Raw genomic sequence first — 17,151 nt, forward strand, 5'->3', positions numbered from 1 at the left:
GCGGCGCGGGCGGGGGGAGGGGGCCGAGGCCGGGCCTCGCGAGCAGGCGCCGCCGCCCGGGACGAGCCCCGCGGCAGCGGCCGGGGCCGCTCGGGAAGTTCCCGCTCCTGCGGCCGCCTCGGGCCGTCCTGCCCCGCTCCTTTCATCTTGTTGTAATTCTGCGGATGTTTTTTGGCTACCTTCCTCGCCGCTGGGCATTGCACTGGGGTTGTTCTTGCAGGGCAGGGCTTTGCGCCTTGGGGCAGATGCGGGGACGCCCCGCGGACGCTCTCTGGGCTCCTGACAAGTTTGCTGTCAGAAACCCTGCATGGAGAGAGAGAAAGTGAAACAGGGCTGGGCGCGGGGCCTACTTCTGCCTTCAGAAACGTGCAGGAAGAATTAAGAAAGGGCAGACAAAAACCACAGGGGGTGATACCTTGAGCAGGAGCAAGGCCTTGGCATTCCCAACTCCATCCTGCATTGCAATGGTTACTGTCACCCTCGTTTGCTTTTTATGGTCATGCTGGTTTCCTGGTTGCATGACCCTTCCAGTGGGCCCCTGCTTTTAATAATTTAACCTTTTATGAGATTGTTTTGATTTACAGTATGGATCGGAGCAAGGCAGCTATCGCACAACTGCCCCTTTAACTGCCCTGCTCTATGCAAAGGTCACCCTTGTTTAAAGTGTTCAGAGAAAGGTTCCCCCCCTTTATTTTTTTTCCTCCTTCTCCCCAAGGCAACCAGTCATTTTCTAATTTTATTTTTACTTAAGTGAAAAATACCGTTTGGATATTGTAACCTCTCTTTTGTGCTGAGCTGTGCAGAATTGGTACAGTTTGGGATTCAATGGGAGACTTGTTTGCTTGCTGGCATCCAAAGACATATAAACTACGTTGAAAATAGAATTAAAGCCACAGCTCAACTTGTGCTGTGCCTCCTTTTTGTGTGTGTGCTTAGCTTGAAACCCAGAAGAGCCTGCATTGCTTATGAGTTCCAAAATGACCTTAGAGAATAAGCAAAATAAATTAATACAGTCTTCACGAGTCTCCCTCAGCATCTCAGCTAATCAATACAGACAGTTCTGTGCTGGCCAGGCTGGTGCTGGTGTTTGATTTACCTAAAATATGCAGGGTTTTGTTGCAATGTTCAGAACAGAAGCAAATGTGTCATATAGTCTAAGCTTGAACAAAGAGCCCTTATAAAGCAGCTTTGCGACAAGCTACAAACTCTACCCGTGTTACTCTGCCATAGCTCATTTAGGTACACAGATCTCTTCTGTATGTGGTATTTTCTTAGCATTGGGCAATATTTTGAGAAAAATGTGGGGGCTGACTAGAGCTAGACTACATTCTTTGTTCTTCTTTTGTAATTTATGAATCGCTCCTCATCAAAAGCAAGAAGCTTCAATTTATGTTCTCAATTTTTCTAATCCTTCTTGTAATCTTTGAGAATTTGAGCATCAGGCTTCCTGGTTTTGAATAACAAATCATGTTATTATTTACTGCATTAAACCTCAGAATAGCTCCATGTCTCAGTCATGATTTTGCTTAACAAAGCACTGGCAATAACTGAAGACAAAGGCGTGGGCCAGGAGCCCCATGCCAGGGCAAAGCCCAAGATCAGCTAAGCCGCTGCTGTAGGAAGGGGGGATTCGCGCTCCTTGGCCGGCCTTCCCAACAAGGCTCCTCTAGGCTCCAGCTCTGGGATCTTTCTGGGATAAAGTGAAACCATTACAGTGTTGGGTTGAGCACCAGGGTCAGCCCAAGGGAGCCGCAGGGAGCGGGACGGGGCAGGACAAGGACACAGTCCCTCGCGGCACCAGGGAGCTGTCATGTTGGCTGCGCTGTCTCCCGAAACCTCCCACCACTTACAAGGAAGAGTAAAGCAGCGAACGTCTTATGGTAACTGCCATCGCTCTGTCAGATTTTTGTTAGAGATTACTTTTTTGTTGTTTTTTGAGTAGGGTTGCTTTAGAAATGAAAGCACTGCAGAAGTCTAGAAATGACAGAGGTCTCCGATCATCCTTCTGGTTAACTTCTTTCTGATACCGGATTGTTATCGTGATGGTCCCAAATGCCCTGCCTAGCTTAATTTTTCTTAGAAGGATTTCCCCTCCAATCTGTGGGTTTTCCAAGGAAGATGGTGCTGAAGAAAACATAAGACAACTGTGGTAGAAGACGACATAACTGTTTAGTACCTGCAGCAGTTATAATAAATCCTTTAAGGCTCCTTAATGAAATGTATTTTAAGCAGTTATCTTAGTGGTCACAATCACATCCATCAAAATATGGCTGTCCATCCACTTTCTCAATTTTGGAAGCCTTTTTCCGCACAGAATTTCAAATGGACATGTTATCCTTTAAAAAAAGTAACAAATCAGACTGCCATTTTCAAATATTTCGGACAAAACTCACCACGGCTTTACCTGAGTTAATATGGGCCTTTTGGTTCATGCAGTGTCTAATTAAGGTCAAAAGAAATTTCAGTGGCAGGGTCTGACCTCCTCCACAACATGAACTATAGTATCTTTAACAAGGACAGGAGCTTGCCGAACGGTTACTTCCCAGAAGAAAGGCAGTCAATGCATAGGTTTCAAGAAATGGCAATGCGCCTCCTGCTACTAGTTGCTTTAATCTAATTATTGATGACATCATGGTTAAATGTTTAGACTAGATTTTTCATTTTCACCTGTTGATTTTCTTGCATAGCTCTGCTTATCCTCTCTGTGCTAGATTGGTTTAGTAGCTTTGATGAGCTGAAAAAGGAACACTGGCTCCTCACCCAATTGATACTAATAGCATAAGAATAGTTCACAAAGTAAAATGTGTGTTTTCTGTAATTGCTCAGAGTGTGTCACAATGGAAGCATCCACAGCATCCTCTATCCATAAATACCAGAAAAATAAATGGATGCTGGTGATGGTTTTGCACAGAGAGTTGTTTGGTTTCAGTTACTCCAGAGCTCAAAAACCTCTGTTTCTCCACTTAACCTGAAGGTAGCGTGTACAGCCCTTCTCATGCTTGTCTTTCTTGATTCATTTATGCTAAAACACAGAGTTTCTCAATCTTTCCACCTCTCACCTTTGCTCATTAAGCAAAGGTCCTCGAGAATTTCTCAGCTAAAACAGCAGTGACCCTTTAGTATCAGTTCTTAGCACATCCATTGCAAGTTAGAAAAACAGTCAAGTTGGAAATGGAACAAACAACTTTTAATAGAAACACATAGGGACTCAGAAATCCTCTCAGTAAGAAACAGACTCATATAGGACAAACAGTAGTCTCAGCATTGGCTATCTTGGTTGCCTGTTACTGAAAGAGCTAATGCTCTAGCTGGAAGGTAAGGATGGAGCAGAGATGTATGAGGAAGTCAGAGCTGTCTAACTTGGTCTCAAATTGTGCTCCTGCCTTTTGAAAACCAATAATGGAAGTAAAACTCTTTTTAAAATTTTAAGTCACGAATTAGTGTGCTGACTGCACAGCATAACATGCAAGGAATAAAAAGGAGCACAAACCCATGCTGCAGCCATTCAAATTGCTTGTGAAAGCCCTGCCCTACAGGTGCTATTCCAAGAGCCCCAAAACTGAATCCAATAAAGCAGCTATACTCTCACTGTGCCTTTCACACATTACTCTCTCCAGCAACAGGTTTTTGCCTCTTTTTGGCACTGACACTCATCCACATGCCTTAGTAAGACAAATGAACACACATACCTGTCACAAAGTCTTTTTAATTTTGTCCCAAAGTGCTTTACAGAAGCAGTCAGATGAGCAGAGACCAAGAATATAAGCCCCAAAGTAGAATTTGCAGCAGCACCCCTTTAAATTGCCTTTAGTTGTTGTGAAAGCACAGCTGCTATCACTTTGGGCTGATAAGATGCTCTTTAACAAGGTCAGCCCTGGAAGTCACCTATCACTGAAGGAGAGAAGGAAGGGTAGTCTTTAGCATCTGTAAGTGCAGCCTGCTGTGTTTGTGTTTTGGGAGTTAAAAAAAGCTGTAGTTTTGATTTCACTTCAGCTTTAGTTTTTTTGTTTTATTTTTTTTAAACATGATGAAGGTCTAGTTGGATGTCAGTTGTTTCCTTTAACTTTTTCTGGAAGTGGAGAGGGTGGCCTAAGCATCATGGGCTCTGAAGGGGCTGTGATTGAGTCAGGGAGCTGTGATGGGAGCACTTAGCAGCTCTCAGCAGAGTTTGGGCCTTAACCCATCTGCATCCTGACTCGCTCATCTGCAAAGGGCTGTAATGCTGCCCTGCAAGGGTACTGTGAAATAAAGCAAGCCAAATGCTTAAAAATCTTTTGGTAAAGAAACTGCAGATATGCAAATGAGAAATAGAGCTGAGTCAGAGATTTTTTTTCAGTGACTTTATTGCTCTGTTCTGCCAGCGCCTGTTCTGAGAGCTGTAGAGGGAAAGATGATCTAGAGGCATTCAACTTTAAATTCTTGTTCTTGTTTTGTCTTCTTCTAGTTTTGCTTAGTTTGTGTCAGTTCTCTTTTCTGCTGGAAAAATTATTCCTACTTTTCTGCTGCTGGGAATAACATGTGGGCAGGTACATGTGTATACAAGATGGCTAGTGACAGGGGCCCTCTTGCAGGATCAGGTTCTGGTGGATAACTTTCCAGATTGTGTGGCTTTTCCACATACTGGAAAAGAGAAAATGGCTAACTTATAAAATGCGTGAGCACATGTACATAAAATGCATATAATAAATACACAAATAGATATTTAGATATATATTTAGATGTACATATTTAAGTAAATGCATGCTAATTATATATTAAAAATAAGTTTATAAGTTTTAAATGTGTAATTATATAATGCACATTCATCTTGGTAAGGTGAAACTAAGTGAAAATCTTTGTTTTAATAATTTTCAAATTTTAAGTTGATGTTGTTTCAGCTGCCTTAAACTTTAAGGCAGTAACAATGTCCCCATGTTAAAGGTAAGCAAGCTGGGGAGCTGAAGTTGTCAAAGACCATTCAGAAAATTAGCAGCCAAGTTAAAGCAAGAAGCCAAATCTCTGAAGCCTTGGCACCAGGCTCTGCCTCAAAGTGAAGCTGTTATTTCTCAGATTAATCTTTCTATATTTGTATGCCCAAATCAAAGTCCTTGGAGCCTTGACAGATATGCAAAGAGTACATGTTATCCTTCTACATGCGCTCCCAGTGGTGAGAGTGGAAAAGTGCTGTAGGAAGAAAGCACCATCTTTTAAATGTCCTTGCCTTGTACTGCCGATTCGATGGAAACTGCTTTTATAGATAAACTATCAAGCTGAAATCTGGTAAAATACAGCAATGGATTTAGCTTACCGCCTCTTATGACTTCTGCTGAATACCTCCACCAGCCTTGGTGAAATGTGTTTGCTTAGCTAAAAAAAAAAAAAAAAATGTGGTAGAATAATTGGAGACTTCATTACAGCATGTTACACAGAGCTGTACTAATTCATAAGGTCTGTTGAATGATAAAAATCATGCTTTTGAGTGAAGGAAAAATTACACAGATTAGCTGCAAAAAAAGAAAAGATAAAGACAAAAGGTAAGCGGTTATGGGAAAAAAAACAGGTGATAGGAGCAGAAGAAATGATGTCTTAGTCTAAGTTGCAATGAATCCAAGTTATTTTCTGTAATAGAAGGATAATATCAAAGTACAGATATGATCAAGCATTGTAGTTCCTCTCAATGTGTAACACATCCAAGTCCATGCTGACAACTGAGATCAAGATTAATCATCTTTCAAATTTATACGATGAATTTCAGTGCAATCACAGCAGAATTATTTCCCATGTTTTGCCCACCAGGGGTGGGTACCATATTGTGCTATATCATGTATAGCACACCATATGCTGAGGCCATCCCAGCAGAACTATCGCAATTATACCACCCTTCTTTCAACACTTTGTTGTTTTTCTTATTTTTTGTTCCTCAGCACAGAAGTAAATGACTTTGCTGATTCTGTATAAATTTGAAGGTACTTTATGAAGGATTTGTTGAGAGAGTTTAAAAGAAAACTGCCCTGTGTTCTGCTCTGAACTTCACCATTTGGAGACCTGGAGAATTTTTCTGCAAGTTTGCTATAGCCATCTATACTGGTCAGCTTTAGGTCTTGCTTCTTACTCAACTTATGTGTTTCTCATGTATGTCACTACATACAGATATACATTAAAATGTAAGGATACAGCTGTCACGATTAAAAAGAAAACCTACTGGCTAACATGCTTAGACTAATTGTGTATTCATTATATATACAATATATTCTGTTTATAGTATTATAAGGCACTATATAACATCAAGTTGAAATAAGCTGTATTGTTTCACATATTTTTATGGTGATGGAAATGCATTTAGACCCACTTACATTTCTGTGTCAGTGTTTTTGTTTCTTCACTCCAAAACACTTGAGGAACTGGGAACTGCACTGAAAAACAGAAGGCAGAAAATGTGATGGAGATGCTTTATAGCTGTAGTGAGACCAGGAACAGCAAGGGAGACCTCTAAAGCAGGTTAAGAAAATTAATTAATAGTAGTTGAAAAATGTTTTGCTTTGTAATCATGGAAGTTTTGCCAGTAGTAACTGAAGGGTAACATGACAAATGCACAGGTAAGTAAATGTGCAGAGTCTTATGCTCTATGATGGACAAGTTTTGCTTCTAGAGATGAAGAAGCTACCTCTTCCCCACTCAAATGGCCTGTAGGTCCCTGAGCCAATATGGAGGTTTGTCAATTAAACAGAGAATTTCTCCCCCAAACAATCTCTGTGTAGAGCTCTGGACACAAAAGGCTGGGGCAAGCTTAGGTCTGTGGGAATTAATCTCTTAGATTTCTAAGTCTGTCTTGCTGAGGAGAGAACTAACAATGCAAATTGGGAATGAGCTTCTCTTCGGAGGAGAAAAAAACAGACTCTCTTCTGGGCTGCTATAGTGTGGAATTTTCCTGTAGTCTCCAAGTTTTTCTTCTAGCCATGTGTAGTACTAACTTGCCCTCTTGTTAAGATGTATGTGAGGGCTTCCTGGCAAGCCACCAGTGATGACTGGGGGCATCTTCTACTCTGTGGTACCTATAGGATTGCCAGCTTGCTTAGGAAGCCTTTGGAAAATATGGAAAGGTGCATGGGAGAAGAAAAAAGAGGTTTCTGAAGTTTAAAATTTGCTTAGTTGGTGAGTTGATCTGTGGAATCTGTTTCACTTTATTCACCAATAGTGGTGTACACTTGCATTTTTATGAGTATCTATCTTACAGCGGTTATATCCTCAGACTGTGCAAGAACCTCCCATACGCCCTCAGAAGGTCAGGTTCAACTCCATGACTTTCTTTTTTGAAGTCCCACACCAGTTGAATAATCTCTAGGCTAGTGATAGGTGAAGACCGAGACAGGGATAATTTCTCTGAACCGCAAGAAGGGCCAAACGGTCTAATTATGTGGGGCCTGTCAGTTGAGGAAATCCCCTCATGGGCAGTTGTGGGTGTATTTCACTTTCTTTGCCCAAGTTGAGTAGTGCTGAGAACCGAAGTGGGAACCAAGGAGGACAAAAATCAACTCCCAATTATTAATTTCGAACCTGCGCTCTTAAAATACTCAGCTGAGGGAGTGAGCCCAGGATTGTGTGAGACATCAGGCCTGTTTTAAACTTGTGCCATTTGAGTTGATCTTGTTGAAGGATCTGCCGCAACCTCCCAAGTTGGTGGGTAAGGATGGGCTGATTGCTTTGCTAGCTATGTGACACTGTCTTTCCCTTCCCATTTCAAGGCTATATTAACTTCTTGGATCAGCTGCACACTTAAACTTCAAGCACCCTTGTTGTCTATATGACCTTGCAATATGATAGCCCAGAAACTTTTACTGTCTGCTTTTCTATAAGACTTGTTTCACAATCTGGGTAACGCAGATTACTCTGCTTCCCATTTCTACTTCAGTAATGTTTATTATGTTCAATTGCATGTCTGGTTTGGTGTTGGTTTCTACGTATTTCATCTAGTTCATTGTCTTATCTGCAATTGCTATCTGCCTTCTCAATCAGCACATCTCTTTTCATTAGTAATAGATGCAGTTGGTTCATACACTTTGAGTGCAACGCTCGAGGATGGTAATATCTTGCCTTGCCAGCAGACAGATTTTAAGGTTGTCATAATCTATGTATCTAAGGGATCTGAAATTTTATGAATGTTGTTTGTAACTGCTTTTTTAGTTGTTTTTATACTTTTCACGTACAGTATTTGGTTGTCCTCAAAGAAGTAACGAGTAGAACTCATAGCATTTTAATCCTTTTTCTTTTATTTGGATGATCCGTCTGATTATAATTAATCAAACATGAAAATCCTTAGGACTTCTCTTAGTTATCTCTGGATAGATAACACTGTGAGGATGATTTTTTTAACCTACACTGCCTTTGCTCCAGTTTTACCCCTGATTATACCTTCTTTCATCATCCCTTTTCTTTTTTCTACTCACTTTGTACTACCACAAATGTTCTTACTAAGGAAATCAGTATGATATTTGCAGTTAATTTTTATGTCTTAGATTTTGTGCCCAGTACATAATGATCTAGTTACATTTCAACTTATGTGCCATAATTCCAGCTTTCCACTTCTCTCTGCTGCCAGCAAAGCGAGTTTATTTGCTAGTAATTTCAAATACCTCCTTTTATCCTTAACTCTCCACAGATGCTTCTATTCTTCTTCCTTGTTAATTCAAATCTCTCCCTTTCCTTTCAAGGATCCCTTGCCAAGGATTTTGCTCATCCCTTTCTGTGCCCCTTCCCGTTTTCCACTCGGAGATGGTGCCTGGCAGGTAGGTAGCCTCTTGTCCCCTGTTCCTGGGATTTGCAGTGGAATTGAGCCAGGCTGCCCACAAGCGGCTCTTTGCCTTGTCTCTAACCGGGTTTAGCGGGCACCCATTCGGAGACTAGGCAGTTTTCCCAGTGTGGGCTGGCCCATAGAAGGCCCATTAATTACTTGGTACAGGCTTAACTGTGGGCAGGAAAAAAAAAAGGGGGCTTTTGTGCAATTGTCAGGCCCTCGCCGTTATTTGTACATGTTGGTTTTGTGTTTAATAGGATTACATGACTTCTTTGCTGCGTGTGCCCCAATGGATGGTTCCTTTCAGCAATAAAACAAAGCCAATAACCTGAAAGGAGCCACGGCTCAAAAGCACAAACTTGACCCCTGGTCGACCTTGACATTTGCAAACTAAAAAAGACTTTTTCTTTGAGCTGCTGGGCCGAGTCAGGGAGCCAGCAAGGGCTGGAAGAAAACGGGTTTGTTGCTTTTTGATTACATTGTTTAAACCAACATACTACATGGTTTACAATACTTCATTACAATGTATTAGGGCCTGGAGGTGATTTAATGTCTGTTTATAACTGAGACTAATCTTGAAATAAACAAATGAATGTTTGGAAAATGGATGAAGCTGTTCTGCTGGAGACAGCATTAAATGCATCTCTGAAGAGTAAATCAGGGACGTGCAGCACTTAAATGCTTTTTATTTCTACCTTTGGTTGTATTTCAGGACTTTTATCTAACAAAATTAATCATGTTGCAGTAAAAATCTCCTAACTGGGTAGGTGCATCCAGCAGCCATGCATTCTATTACAAATTCACAATTTAAAGACTATTTAGCTCTTAAAAATCAGGGCAAAAGATAAGCTAGAAAATGCAGTAGCATTACACTAAGCACTGTGGAGATCTAAATTAAATCTGTTTATAACCTGTTCTCATTCCAAATGACTCTTGTGTAAATGAAGGGAGAACGGGTAAAATGGAGAATTAGTTTGCTTGTCTGAATTGTTCACATAGTCCCATGCAAATATTCCATGCTGCAGCATTCCCGTTCCCTCAGCGCATTCCCTGCAAAATGGCACAAATGTGCGGCTGGAGCCGAGCGCTCCTCATCCACCAGCTCAGCGCCAGTTTGCAGCCCTGTCGGCCAGGAGCAGGCGATGGGCTGGGTGCTCCTGCGGCCGCCTCTGTGGTGCTGGATCAGGGCCTGGGCCTTGGAGGCGCCTCTTGGCTGGCCCTGCTCCCCGCTGCCCAAGGCCCTGTCTGCCGGCCCCGGCTATTTCACAACGTGATTCTCCTCCTCCTACTGCCTGACTCATTCTAAAAGTGCCTTTAACTTTCTTAGCGCCAGGCAGTAAGCGCCTCAAGCCCCAGTTGAGAGTAAGATCTAAGGCGGGCGGCTGCTCCAGTGCCACCACCCGCACCTTTCCGGGCCTGGACCGGAGGAGTGGGAGCCGCGAGGCCTTGGGCTGGAAGCGGCCACAGGGAAAGGGCTGCGCAAGGTGTTGCCACCTAGTGCTACCGCTATGGAAAGGCAGGATTTCCCTTCGCTCGGGGGTGAGAATCCTTCCTGTGAGGTGGCCTCTGAGGTGGCCACCAAAGAGACCATGAGTCGCATGGTCCTCCTCCACTGGAGCAGCTCTTGGGCTCTTTGGGGCTGCCTTTAACCCTGCCGGCCATAGCTCACCTCGCTCCGAGCCCTCACTGCCACTCACGTTGAGCACACATACCAAACATGAGCCTTTCTCTTTCCTTTTTCTTAATTCTCTTTTTTACAGCACAGGGGGCTTATAAAAAGCAGTCTTAAGGCAAATACATGCCTGTGTATCCTCCTTCTTGTAACACTGTTGTTTGCCACACTCGTGACCTTGGTAGGAGTCTCAAGGGTAATTAAGTTGGTGTGATCTTGAAAAATAGTTAGCTGTGGAAGAGGAAGGCCTGCCAGGGGAAAGGTTGCCGTGTAAAGTGGTATCTTCTTAGGTATCAAGGAGTAAGAAGTAGGGGAAAAAGGTATTAGCTGCATTAAAAATGTTAAGTGGAGCTTGCACCTTTTTGGGTGTTGATTACCTGTTAGAAACGAGCCAAGGTTCTCTTAGCACCAGCTCTTGGAACTGTTTATTTTACTAGCATGTCTAAATATCTGTTGGTGTTGTTCTGATTTTACAGTGAAAACAAATGAAATCAGGGACTTTTTTGTGTATATTTTTTCCTTCATTCTATGTTAATTCTCCTCCCCCTATATAACTCATTGCTGGTTATTAGCTTAGCCCCACTAAATCTCTTGCAGAGGTTGGCATTTTACTTTACCAGCTTGAGCTCTGCATTGTTGCCATATTAAATTGCAGAAAGCAGCAAAATTACCATGGTCTGAGTTGCACTGTATTTTTTTTAAGACATTGCATGATATGAATAAATCATATTGCCATTCTGACGTGATACACTAATGAAGATTCACCCCTCTTATGCTTCCCTCCTACTGGATGCTAAGTGAGAACCTTTCCACTGTCTTTTTTTCCTCCTCATTTTTGCTGTGGGAGAGACTTTCCAATTCTGCACATCAGTTTGCTTAGCAATACTGCTGTTGCCTAATACAATAAAAATCAGTTATGTAACTGCCTTTGCTAGACATTCACAGAACATTCACCAGACGCTGGCATAATGGCTGCAGTATCTTTACGATTTCCACTGTATCTCCTGTATGCTGCTCTATGTAATATGCTCTGCTCTTAATATCGAGCATTTTATTCTTTGTCAATTCTTAACAGCATACTTAAAATATTGCATACCAGTATCTATGATCATAGCCTTGCAAAGACAAAGTAGAGAAATATGTTTATTCTGATTTAATGCTAAACAGACTGATACCACAGCACTTTTGCCTCCAAGAAATAAAGCCTCACCTACACAGACTGTCATGTAGTGGTTTTAATATTCACATTTTGAACATTTTTTTTAAAGTAACCTATGTTTGCAGATTACCATGTGGCTGTTTGTTCTGAATAGTGTCTTGATTAGTGAATTATGTCTCATCAATCCACCGAGTACTGGGTGTCATTGTTCGCCTCATTCACAATTCATCTTTTAATTAACAGTATCACGGGCAAAATTCTATTTTGGTCAGCATAATTTGTCAGAAGAATTGGCAGTACAGAAATAAAAGAATTACTTTCTGAAATTATTCTGAAATTATTTGAATGAAGAGGAGATGGTGACTACCAAGCTACCTTAACTGGCACTGAAGAGGAAGGGTGGGAAATCATATAAATGATTTTGGCTTTTAAAAGCTGTATATTTGCAGTGTAAAAAACACTGCTTGGGCCATTCAGGATCTGTTAAAGAAATTGTTCTATCAAAAATTACTGTTACTGAAAACAAACCTGAATCCTACTCTTAGGCTCATACTTTACTTGCTCGCAAGGGCTGCTGACATATGGAAGTTTAAGGAGATACAAATGTCTTTTCAAGGTTATGCGCTTAGATATAGGTATGTAATAAAGCAACAAAATGCTGATTGTTTGCTTTAACAGTTAAATTTTGAGATTAGTTTACAGTTATAGCATTGCTTAAAAGAATAGAAATACATTTTTTGAATTTTTTTTTGTGTTCCAGGAGATTAACCTCTCAAAATGAATAGAATGTGCTTCCCTAGCGATCTATTAAGATTTAAGGTTTGTAATGTAATGATAGCCCTAGAAATCCATCCATATGGGAAAGTTTATCCGGGTCTATAAAGAACACATCTACCCCTACAGTTTGGATAGACATTTGCCTATTTACATTCAAATGAATACGAGATTAAAATGACTGCATTTAGGGCACAGTCAAAATACCAAAAAAACAGCCACTTATAGGGACATTGGAGGGAATTTTTACCTTATGACTTCTTCCATTCCTATCTGCAGGTCCCGTGGAGGACTTTGCCACATGCCCTGAAAGCGCTCAGACTCGAGGAATGTTCTGCCGGGAAGACAGCAAGTTCTGTAGCTGCAGCAGCTCTTCAGAGTGTGCTCTACTGGAGGCCCTTTCTGTTTCAAAACAGCTCGATTGCAGCTTGGCTGCTGCTGGTGGCTTCTGTAGCACTAAAGTGGCACCTCTTCAGTGACAAAGCCAGATTTTAGACAGGGACTGCCAGTCTCTATTGCCATAACTAATAGTATGTAATAAATTATTATATAATAAAATGTGTATATTTAAATTGATTTTAATGAATGCAGCTTTTATTAAAAATACTGGAGTGTATGATCAGGGGGTCATTTAGTGGTGACTTTTTTTTAATGGCAGAGGTAGTGCTTACTCAGGTACATGAGATGATCACAGACATATAGCAGTTATCTGCATCTTTCAAGTCCAGCTTCTGTAGCATTCAGTGGACTATCTTGTGTGCTGAGAGCAAGATGAAATCCAGAAATACATCACAGAGAGCGGGAAAAAGCTATGAAAATTTAATAATAACTCTGTTAACATTAAACTCAGTGGATTTATTTTCTTCAGTTTCTATCTGATAATAACCATGGGAAGAGTTAGGGGTTTTGGCAGAAGATAAAGGCAGCATGGTTCCCCAACCTTAATTATTGTTCCTGAATATGAATAATATCTAAGCATTATGAAGTTACTGGCACAGACTAAAAGTTATGAAAAATTCTATATGAAGTTATAAAAAATTATACCCAGGAAGTTGTTAGGTTGAAATGATGGCTTTGCAAGTTTAATGTCTTTTGGGTTCACTGTCCTTCTAAGTAAAACTAGGTTCCTTTCACATGACAGAACTAACTGTTCCTTTTTATTTTCTATTTTTTTTCTTATATTTTTTCCATGCAGCCCGTGAGACTGTTAAATCACATGGTTTTCTTTCACCTTCTACCTTCTTTTAGAAATGTATTGTCTGTATTTCTTATGTATTAACAGCCCACAAATAAGAAGCAGTGAAGATCGTATTATCTTCTGAGGAATACGTAATTATTTTCTGTGTTCTGAGAACAATTTCACAAAAAGTGGCAAACAATATAAAAATAAATGCAGCAAAAATGCGTACTCTTTATATCCTAAGGATACAGTCTGACTAAAAGAAATTAAGATTATCCTTAGAATATTAGGAGGTGAAATTATTATTCTGAAGGCCACGCTTTTATGATTCTCTTGCAGCTCTTGCTGCAAACATATTTTTCAGCCCTCACAAAGAGCTTCTCCAGAGGTGTGTGTTCCTTTTGCCTCGCAAGCTAACCCCGATTTGGAAACAGGTTGAAGCAGGTAAGTAAAGGGATATTTTCTACACGGCTGAGGATGTCAGCGAGTGCCCGTGCGGGATGGCTAACATGCAGGCAGGCACTGCTGCCCCCTGACGCAGGGAACGCTGCCTCTGCTCGGGGCGCCAGCCAAGGGCGCGCTGCCCCGGCCCTTCCTTCTGCTCCTATTTGTCCCTGTGTGTGTTTGTTAGTGTTTAGACAGAGATAAGATAATGTCTGTGTCCTGGTAGCTCCATATTTAAATCATCAGTTGGGAAGGGAATGAGGAGGAAGAAAAAGAGAAAGAGGCAAAGAGAAGACAAGCGTACGAACACTCCAAAAGCTTTTCAAAGTTGTTAGTGTACAGAGTGCTATTTAGAACCCACTTTTAATGCATGCTGTTGCTGCAAACTAATATCATCTGGTGATGGCAGCGCTTGTGGCCATCTCTGACTAGGGCTCGGTGCCAGTATGGTGCCGTTTGCCTTCCTGCTGCCTCCCCGTGCTCCAAGCTGGTCCATGCGCAATGCCTGGAGTGGAGGCTGCCCGAACATGGTGTTTCCAGCGGCGGAGTCCCATCCTGGTGCAGCCGGCACGGGGGACATACCATCCCGCAGCCGGGGGGAATCCGGCTGTGCCCACACGTGCGGCAGCTCCGCACCAGGACCTTGTTGGGAGCAGAGCGCCTGCGCTGGCTCCCGTGTAATGGTTGGCAGGGGCTGTATCTGAGTTGCAAACGGGGGGGTTGTGGCCCCGTGAGAGGGGCTGATGGGGCTGGGGCCTGGCTTGTGATGGCGTCCCAGGGAACAGGGACAGCTGGAGAGCAGTGCAGGGAGTGGATTCCAGCTCTGTGCAAATTACAGATTTATTAGATTTATTTATTCTTGAATAAACCCATTTTTTTCCCCCTATGGCGACTGCCTGCTAGAGATGACCAAAGCAGATTTAAAAGAGTGCCAGAAAGCAAAGAAAAACAAGCAATGTCTGTATGTGCATGTGCGAGGGGGCGCCGGGCCCGGCCCGCTCCAGGCCGCGCCGGCGTCTCCTAGGAGACGGGGAGGCTGCGCGCGCAGACTACAACTCCCAGAAGGCCCCGGGCACCGGAGCGGCGCTGACGCAGCGGCGGGCGGGGCGGAAGTGGGTTCTTCTGGCAGGGCCGCCGGCCGGGCCCGGTTCCGGGTGTCCCTTGAGCAGCGGCGGCGGCGGCCGCCGGCGCGGAGGAGGCGGCGGCGGGAGGGAAGATGGCGGCGGAGCTGGAGGCGGAGGTGCCGGCGTTTGACAGGAGCCTGCTGGAGTGCTCCGCCGAGGAGCTCGCCGCGGTGAGGCCGGGGCGCGCTCGGGGCCTGCGCCGGGCGGCCGCGGCCCAGAGGCCTTGCTCGCGAGCGGGGAGGAAAGAATCGCGCCCCGCATTTGCGAAATCGAGGGTTTTTTTCATTCTCCCGATCCCATCCCCTTTGTTTCCTTTTTTTTTTTTTTTTTCTTTTGTTGTTGTTGTTGTTGTTGTTGTTTTCTTTTTCCTCTTCCCTCTCTCCTGCAGCCCATAAGAGACACTCCTGCTAGGAGCATGTCCCAGTTAAATTAGGCTCTGTCCAGACGGGCAGCGCGTAGGGTAAATAACTGGTGAAATGGGGATAATGCTTGAGAACATATCTGTCTGCTGCACAGGCTTTTCCAGTGTTTGTGGGGAGTAGCAGGAAGGTCAAAAAGGGGTGTTTTAAGGGTAAAGTTTTCAGGGAAACGTTTTTATTTACTCGTTTTGTTTCTGCTTGAGCTTACAGGCACTTGTGCGTTTGGGGAACTGCATGTTTGTGTTTCAGAATATAGTGCGATGCTTTGTGAGCACGACAGTGAACTGAGACATTAGAGATATTTGATGTATTTTAATGAGAACTATAGTATCCCTTTTCCAAAGGAAAATAAGAGACGATGTTGTGACTCAGGTTACCCTCAGATCTTACGAGGGTTATATGCGCCATGCAGGTAAAGGTATGATTAGGTAGGCAAATTGCATAGCTAGCTCTTCCCTAGCTAGTTTAGTGCGGTGTGGGCAGCAGTGCAGGTTCAGCAAACCCAGTAGTTCCCCTGAATGCATCACGAAGTAGCCCCAGCCGCCTTCTAGCTGGACACCTTGGTGTGCAGCTTGCCTGGGTCACGCTGTGGATAAACCTGAGATAAAGATGCACTGAATGACTCACATCTATGAGTCTGCCAGAGGGACAAGTTCTTCCTTAAACTTAGTTCTTTCTCATATTTTAAATCCGCATCATCGCCAGCGTAAGCTGCAATATAGACACGATGGGTTTCCAGATCCACAGTGCGCTAGCAGTTCAGTGCTGCTGGCACTCCCTCTAAGTGCATGAGTAAACAGCAGAGTTGGTCTTTGGCACTGTGTTTCTCCCTTGGCCATTCCCATTACTTTGCTGATAGCACAATGCTAACAAAATAAATGCCAATTCAAAGCAATAGCTGTATATTGCAACAATGTAACTGCAAACTTCCAGAGAACCCATAAAAAGGAAAAATTACTGTCTCCTGTAACAACATATAAGCCTGTTTCGGATATTAATTTATATAGCTAACTAAACCCGTAAATACAAGAACTATGCCTTTTGGCTCTGGAATGGTAGATTGTTTCATGACTTTTCTTTGTATTATTCTTTTTCCCAGCTATTTTGTTTCTTAGTTAAATATTATTTAATGGAAACTCTGATGGATCTTTAGATATTTATTTACATACATATTATTTGAAAAATGCTTTTTGGACTTTCTTTAGAGGGAGCACTCAAGAGTTGTTTGCAAAAGAGTAAGTCAAGGGGAAGAAAAGAAGGAGCTGTTTTCCTTCTTAACAAAAGAAACTTATGGGAGAGAATAGGACACCGGTTTTTCTAATGGATGAATTTGGTAGAAGATGGACTAACTAAACACTAACTAAAAACTTGCCTGAGCAGGAAATACTCATGACAAAGAACGAATTGCAACATTTTGCATTTTGAGGTTTCTTGTTTGTTTGTTTTTTACTGAGATTTAGTGCCTCCTAGGTGTATCCATCCTCTAGCAAGTTAGCGTAACACATGTATATGTGTGTGTGTGTGTGTGTGTATGGTTTTTTTTTTTTTTTTTCAATTTTACATGCTCCCTAGGAGACATCATGAACACATATGTTTCCTTATCCTTGCT

At 42.6% G+C, this 17,151-nt stretch overlaps 1 protein-coding gene across 2 annotated transcripts in view; it reads left to right on the forward strand.

Moving 5' to 3' along the window:
- The first annotated feature begins 15,210 nt into the window (after positions 1–15,210).
- The window catches only part of UBR2 (ubiquitin protein ligase E3 component n-recognin 2), a 46,595-nt gene continuing 44,654 nt past the window's right edge, over positions 15,211–17,151 (forward strand). For both annotated transcript variants that reach the window (XM_026046296.1, XM_026046297.1), the window contains exon 1: positions 15,211–15,293. In XM_026046296.1, the coding sequence (XP_025902081.1) occupies positions 15,216–15,293 (78 nt within the window). In that variant the 5' untranslated portion in view covers positions 15,211–15,215. The remainder of the gene's footprint in view (positions 15,294–17,151) is intronic.

Source organism: Nothoprocta perdicaria, unplaced genomic scaffold (assembly GCF_003342845.1).
Source record: "Nothoprocta perdicaria isolate Ctin4 unplaced genomic scaffold, notPer1 scaffold_43, whole genome shotgun sequence".
NCBI classification, from domain to species: domain Eukaryota; kingdom Metazoa; phylum Chordata; class Aves; order Tinamiformes; family Tinamidae; genus Nothoprocta; species Nothoprocta perdicaria.